Source organism: Pristis pectinata, chromosome 31 (assembly GCF_009764475.1).
Source record: "Pristis pectinata isolate sPriPec2 chromosome 31, sPriPec2.1.pri, whole genome shotgun sequence".
NCBI classification, from domain to species: Eukaryota; Metazoa; Chordata; class Chondrichthyes; order Rhinopristiformes; family Pristidae; genus Pristis; species Pristis pectinata.
In genome coordinates this window covers 19,148,758-19,156,446 of record NC_067435.1, presented here as the reverse complement: position 1 = coordinate 19,156,446, position 7,689 = coordinate 19,148,758, and the positions used below count along the sequence as shown (strand labels likewise).

The following is a 7,689-nucleotide window of genomic DNA, read 5'->3' as shown; positions in this document are numbered from 1 at the left end:
GTGTATAAATAACCTGAGGTATTGATGCTGCTTCAGAGTTAGTCATCGTGGTGGGAGTGATGATTAAAAAAAAATTCATCAATCAGCTGGTGTTTTACAATAATCAGCTCCATTTTTTCCATTTCAATTCAATTCTAATTCTCAGGTTGCCAGGGGTTTGGAGCCTGCATTCTCTGACTGACTACTCCAGTTTTCTATTATATAATCACTATTTAAGGAATGAGACACCAATACCTGTAGGGCCTCCGTAATTTAGAATCCACAAGCAAAATTATGACAGAACACCAAACAGTCCAGTGCAGGAACAGCCCTTCAGCCCATCAAGTCTGTGCCAACCATGATGCCAATCAGACTGTGCAGGCACACGGTCTATTCCCTGCCTGTTCACGTGTTACTCGAAATGCTTCTTTAACATTGTTTTCCTATCTTCTACCACAGCCACATCAGCATGTTCCAGACACCTACCACTCAGTTTAAAAAAAGAACTTGCCTTGTAAATCTGCTTCAAACTTCCATCAGGAAGTATGAAATCACTGTTGGTCAGAGAGCATTTGAAAAGAAAAACTGTAAACATTTCAGGATGTTGATATTTCATTGTCAATAACCAAGGACACTAGAAAAAAGTCAAGAATGATCAGCACAAAACAAAAAGCTTTTAATATACAACCTATGTTAATTTACAAACTATGTATAGAAATGTAATAGCCATTAAATGCAAGTCAAATATGATGCTTGTGCCCAAAACCACAACAACATTTAAATGCTTAGATGCATTTGAATGTCCTCTGCCTGCTTGTGGTTACCATTTTTGTAAACCAGCCAATACCTTTCTTAAGAAATCCATTTATGAAAGGTTTCTGGGTCCCACATCTCCCAGAATCACTCCCCATCCAGCAACTTGTGGTTTGGGTAGATTTATCTTTGCGTAAACCTGACCCCAACCAAAGGAATTGTATTTACCCTCCACCATTGTCAATGTTATCAATTTTCAAATGAAAGCAGGGGGCAACAGTGGTGCGGCTGGTGGACCCACTGCCACACAGTACCCAGGGCCCCAGGGACAATCCTGACCTCAGGTGTGTTAACTTTGCCAGTGACCACGTGGGTTTCCTCCAGGTGCTCCAGTTTCCTCCCACATCCCAAACATGCGCGGGTGGATAGGTTAATTAGCTGCAGTGAATTGCCCTGTGTAGGTGAGCAGTAGAATCTGGGGGGGGAGTTGAGAATGTGGGGAGACTAAGACCACAGGATTTAATGTAGGATTAGTGTAAACAGGTGATTGGTGGTCAGTGTGGACTCAGTGAGCCATGGGGCAAGTTTCCAGGCTGATTAAATTGTGACAAAGTTTGGATATGGAAATGTCTTAATTCTTAACCAAAGCCTTTGACGTAAAGACTGGTTTCTCCTCTGGACAATAATAGTTCAGTAAAGATAATCCAGGGCAACAGGACAAATCTACAGATGATCTCAGTCAACCAGGGATTGCTTCTCAGCAACTCCCCACTGGTAGGTATGGGCAGGCAAGGTGAAGTTTGGTCTTGGAGATGCCCAATCCACTCACAGCTCTCTGACACTTAGTGTACACACATCAATCCAGCTGCTGGGAGAAACTCAAGTATCCATCTGATGGACAGTGCTTGCAGAAAGAGCACATGACAGCCATGACATCTCCCATTCCCTTCCTCAGTCTGTAACGTACAGCAGCAGGTTCACACCACTCGGAGTTTCAGACCAAAATGGCAGCATTCACTGTATCCTACAGGTCAGGTGAACAGTAACAATGGTATTGTATTCAAAAGGTAAGAAATTTTGTGGTAAGGTTCATGTTTCCATTGCTCAGGTTTCATTCTTCCTGTGATCTGCTTCTGCTCTGAAATTGTTGGGGTCTCAGACCCTCCTTCATGTGACCTGGTCAGATCACACAAGCAGTGTGATCCAATCCGACAGTCAGTGATCCAGTGCACCCGCACCATTACTTCCTTGCTCTGCCACCAGGTTTGGCACCGTCCACCTAGAATCCAGCAGACTAAATTCTAGAAAGGGGACTGCATTCCTTGACAGCCCTAACCCAAGGGACCTCTGGGCCAGTGTGCCCGTCCCTTTAACCTCAGCAGAAAGCATTACTCTCATGGTAAAATCCTGAGCAAAGTTCAAACCCAACCACATGCTTTAGTCGCAGGCTCAGGGCTTTAGAAGCACAGAGGTGGTTTCCACTCAATTTGTTGATGACTTCATTTTCTTCCATTACTCCTTGGTGGTCATTAGAAATTTCTGAAGTGGATGCTCTTCCAGCCCTTCAAATGCTTGGGATGCTGCAGAGAAAAGAACAATTGGTTTGCTTTACATCACAGGTTTGTCAAGCTACGTACAACAGTAACACATCATCTGCTCACTTCTCTCTCGCATGCCCACACATCGGGTTTGTAGTCATTAGTTCTCTTGTTCTCTGGCACAAGTCATCTGGACCTACAGAATTGGTGAAAGGACAACTGGTTCCTTCCCTCCTGTCAATCACTCTGGGAGTGAAGAAAGAAAAAACTCGGGGACTTTCATGTGAAGCCTCCAACAATGAGTTCCCCAGAACAGCCCAAATCTTTGAAAGCAAGGTCCCACGTAACAGAATAACCAATTTCCTACACAGATGATAAATGTCATCTTCTTATTGACAGCTCAGAGCAATTCTCCAGATAGTGGTTTACGTTGATACTATAAGCTAATGTATTCATGAGGTGAAGGTCTCAGACTGAGGAACATTCATGTAAACAATCCACAGCCAAAGCCAGGATGATTCTGCTTCCTTTCTCAAATCCTGGTAACCTAAGAGTAAGAACTAGTGACTGGGCAGGCAGATTCCATTGCTGGGCTTCAGAGCATGTTTCAGTAGTGTGTGTTCAGGACACGAAGCAGTGAAGAAACTCACCCAGTTCTTTGGATATGTGCTGCAGGCAAGAATCCCATTCCTGTCTGGCTCTGGTAATTAGGCTCATGGTTTGCTGAAGCTGGTCCATCTATGAGAGATTAGAATTCATTTCAAGTAATTCCCAAGCACCTATGAATCCTCAAAACTGTCATTTTCAACATCAAAGACAGCACGCATTTAACGGAGCCTCAAGCACTTCAGATTTAACATCACAAAACTCAATGGTTCCCCTCAGTCCATCATGCATCAACTTGCTGGCTGCTAACCTACTAAGTGCAAAAAAAACTATGTAGAGATCTGTGCAAACCCCCAGCAATAAGCTCAAATTGCCTCACTCAACCATACACAGCAGTAATCACAGATACCTGCATCCCCCACCTCACTTCCTCCACAGTCCTTTGATTTCTTTATTTGCTGTGGTCATCCTCAAGGCCATTTCTGAATTTTCTGATAGCCCGTTGGATTGACTATGATGGAGGTTAATCTGTGGGGCACCAGTGCCTGAAAGTGGAAGCTTACAGTATTAATTGGTCCTGTGATTAAACCTGCCTCAGGGCCAGCACCATTACTGGACAAGGGGAATTTTCTGGCAGGCAAGAATCTGAAGACTGCAATATTTTTCTGACAAATTGCTTGTGTGAGCCCACACAGGCGGAATTGAGGGTGTACAAATAGTCTAGAAACAACCTTTAAGGTGGACATGGCTAATGCCACTATGGTGAAGGGGTAAGGAGCAGGAACTGCTGCGAGATTCTATCTTTGCCATTTAAAGAATGAGAGAGATGTTAAGATCCAGATAAAACTAAAAACAATGCTCATCTAAAGTGGCAGATGGGCTTTGTTGCTGTTATGAGAATTCCCAATCTCATTTCTTTAGGAGTCTGCTTTTTCTCGGAGAAAAGGATGGCTCAATAGAGAGCTGCTTATTCAATGGCTTCAAAAGCAGCAGTGACTGAAGGAAAAATTCTGGCCTCGACCCAACTTTGGTCAGATCTTCGTACTGCATGCACTTCTGGTTGACACAACATAGGGAAGAGGTGCTAGCACTGGAGAGGGTGCAGGTGATTCACTGGAATGTTGCCTAGGTTGGAGCATTTCAGTAATGAGGAGAGACCATCTGTTTCCTCTGGAGCAGAGGTGGTTACGAAGTGACATGATTGAGGTATGTAAAATTATAAGGTAGACTGCAGGAAACTTTTTCCCCCATGTCAGAGGTAAATAAAATTAGAAGACATGAATTCAGGGCAATGGGGAAGAGATTTAGAAGGGATTTGATGGGTCCTTTTTCATCCAGAGAGTGACAAGTACCTGGATACACTGCTGACAGAGTGGTGGAAGCAGAGTCACTGACAGCACTTCTGTGTCTAGATGAGCACTTGAATAGGCATAGAAGGCTGTGGGCAAAGTGCTGGAAGATGGGAGTTACAGATGGGTGCCCACTGGTGTGCATGGAGGTGGTGGGCCGAATGGCCTTTCTCTGTGCTGTATGACTATGACCAGTTAAGTGCTTTTATGCAGTGTTTGCAGTGATGGTGCTGCCAACATCTGCCAAGACTTTCCAAATCTCGATTTCCTAAATGCAACCATTTTCAAATCACAAAAAATATCTCCAGAAATAAACACATCTATAAACTGGAGTTATTAGTTTGTATTTAGCTGCATCCTGACCAAGTTAATAATGCACAGCAATTGTATCTGTAGGATGAGATACCTTAAATTCATATGATGGGAACAGAACGAGAACAGGATTCAGCCTCTTGCCTGTTCCATCATTTAATTAGATCACGATCTTAAAGCCACCTACCTACCTTGGTTCCTCATCTCTTGAAACATGCGTCTCAAAGAAAATCCATCATCTTGAGTTTTGAAAATACCATTGGCAAATCAGGGCCTGCAGCTTTCTGAAGTGTGTTCCAGATTTCCACCGGTTTGATGTCACCCTACATGGCCTTAATATAATTTTAATGTTATGGCTCCTTATCCTGGTGTCCTCCTCTCAACCCAATCACATCCTTTAGTGTTCCAGCCCAAGATAAAAGCCAACATTCCAAATGCCACTTTTCAATTCTGCCTTTGGCCCAGCTGTTCTGGTATTCTGGACAGAACAGCCAGTGTAGACACAAGTGGTGTACTGGAAGGAAAAGCCAGTGTAGACAGATGTTGGAATCTGGAGCAAACAAACTCTCCCTGAAGGAACACAGCAGGTAGAGCAGTGTCTGTGGGGCAAAAGAAACTGTTGACGTTTTGGGTGGTGCAGGAATTTTAGTGTTCCTATTAAGAGTTGACCAATTCTACTTGGGTCTAAGCTTCCACTTTAAAAACAGGACAGACCCAAGGCAGACTCCTGGTTTAAATGCTTTCTGCTTTCCATTTTCTACAAACCCCAATTTCCTTCTATCCTTTTTCTAGCTGCTGGCTCTGCTAACCCTCCCCAGATCTATGCAGCACAATACAAACGCCCCTTTCCCAGCCAGCCCAGCTCTGCTACTGTTCCCTCCACCCCTTATGCCCTCTACCAACCCCCTCTAAATCTTATTCTTTGCACTCAGCCCTCTCACCCCATCCCTGCCCCATCATCCTGAAACCTCAGCCCATCCACTCACAATGCATTCCATGCTTTGAAGAGTCAGAACGTCTTTATCCAGAATGGACTGATAATCTGGCTTGCTTGTGATCACATCCATCTGTGAATTTTCCATCACAGGGGTTGGTTCCAATGTCCATCCAGTCACTTTCGCTTGTTCCAACTCACTGAAATAAATTAAATGATCACTTAAACATAAAACAGGCACAAATTTGGATTTCAATGTCAGTCATCAGAATGTCACATCAATCCAGTTTGTCTTTCACTCTGGAAGTTCATAAAAGGCTTTTGGAGAAAGTATTTTGTTAACTGTCTCCAAATTTGTTGTTAATAAGGCAAACTATGCACAAAAAGATCCCACTTTGTCCTCTGACCAGTGGATACAATTGGCTCCCATACACTGAAAACTGAAGTAATTAACAACATTAATGGAAGGAGTATTTTTGCCAAAGCTCCTCCTCATCAGATGTGATCTGTAGGCACTCATACCAGTCTACAGCAACCAGCACAGACAGAAAGCATCTTGCTGGTGGACAGGAATGAAAAACTCTCACAGCACAAGCCCAACCCTTACAGTACACTTGAGCTTTTTGGCTCTGGTAATTAGTTGCCGAGGGAGTAGGAATGCCAGATCTCAGTTTGCAGAGCTGCAAGTGTAGAAAGAAACCTATTGCTTTGCTCATACTTAGAACGGCATGGTGCTGTAGACATGGAGAACAGTACGTTCTTCAGGCCGGGGAGAGAAGGAAACTGGAGAAATGTAGGAGCAATCTCAATAGGTTATGACCTTGAAAATGCTCCAGTTCCCTTCTACAGGGATAAAAAAGTTGATCAGATAATTGTTATTTACGGAGGTTGGTTGCAAGATAAATATTGGTAGGAACACTGGTTGAAATATGTGGATAGGAAAGGTCTAGAGGGATGTCGTCAGACTATTGTTTATTGACTACAGCTCTGCCTTTTATAATATAATCCCAAGCAAACTTGTCACCAAACTCCGAGACCTAAGACTCAACACCTCCCTCTGTAACTGGATCCTTGACTTTCTAACCAACAGACTGCAATCAGTGAGGATAGGCAGCAATACCTCTGGCACGATTATTCTCAACAGTGGTGCCCCACAAGGCTGCTTCCTCAGCCCTCTACTCCCTACACACTCATGATCGCGTGGCCAGATTCTGCCCTAACTCCATCTACAAGTTTGCAGATGATACCACTGTTGTAGGCCATATCTCAAACAGCAATGAGTCAGAGTACAGGAAGGAGACAGAGAGCTTAGTGGAATGATGTCATGACAACAACCTTTCCCTCAATGTCAACAAAAGAGCTGGTCATTGACTTCAGGAAAGGGGGCGGTGTACATACACCTGTCTACATCAATGGTGCTGAGGTCGAGAGGGTTGAGAGCTTCAAGTTCCTGGAAGTGAACATCACCAACAGCCTGTCCTGGTCAAATCACGTAGATGCCACAGCCCAGAAAGTTCACCAGCGCCTCTACTTCCTCAGGAGGCTAAAGAAATTTGGCATGTCCCCTTTGACCTTCACCAACTTTTATCAATGTACCACAGGAAGCATCCTATCTGGATGCATCACAGCTTGGTACAGCAACTGCTCTGCCCAGGACCACAAGAAACTGCAGAGGAGTTGTGGACACAGCCCAGCGCATCACGGACACCAGCCTCCCCTCCTTGGACTCTTTACCTCTCACTGTCTTGGTGAAGCAGCCAGCATAATCAAAGACCCCACCTACCTGGGTCATTCTCTCTTCTCTCCTGTTTCATCAAGTAGAAGAGCACGTACCACCAGACTTAAGGACAGCTTCTACCCCACTGTGATAAGACTTTTGAACAGTTCCCTTATACGATGAGATGGACTATGAACTCACGATCTACCTTGTTGTGATTTGCTCTTGCTCTGTAGCTGTGACACTTGACTCTGTACTGTTATTGTTTTTACCTGTACTACCTCAATGCACTCTGTACTAACCCAATGTAACTGCACTGTGTAATGAATTGACCTGTACGATCTGTATGCAAGACAAGTTTTTCACTGTACCTTGGTACAAGTGACAATAATAAACCAATACCAAAAACCAATATGGGCCAAATGGGACTAGCTTAGATGGGAATCTTGGTTGGCATGGACCAGTTGGGTGGGCCAAAGGGTCTGTTTCTGTGCTGTATAA

The 7,689-nt window shown here is 44.1% G+C and overlaps 1 protein-coding gene across 1 annotated transcript in view; it reads right to left on the bottom strand.

Moving 5' to 3' along the window:
- Positions 1–631: 631 nt before the first annotated feature.
- LOC127584998 (kinetochore-associated protein DSN1 homolog) overlaps positions 632–7,689 on the bottom strand; it is a 45,562-nt gene continuing 38,504 nt past the window's right edge. Inside the window, exons 10-12 of the mRNA XM_052042100.1 lie at positions 5,524–5,671; positions 2,921–3,008; positions 632–2,312 (exon numbers count right to left, since the gene is read on the bottom strand). Of these exons, the coding sequence (XP_051898060.1) occupies positions 2,245–2,312; positions 2,921–3,008; positions 5,524–5,671 (304 nt within the window). The 3' untranslated portion in view covers positions 632–2,244. The remainder of the gene's footprint in view (positions 2,313–2,920; positions 3,009–5,523; positions 5,672–7,689) is intronic.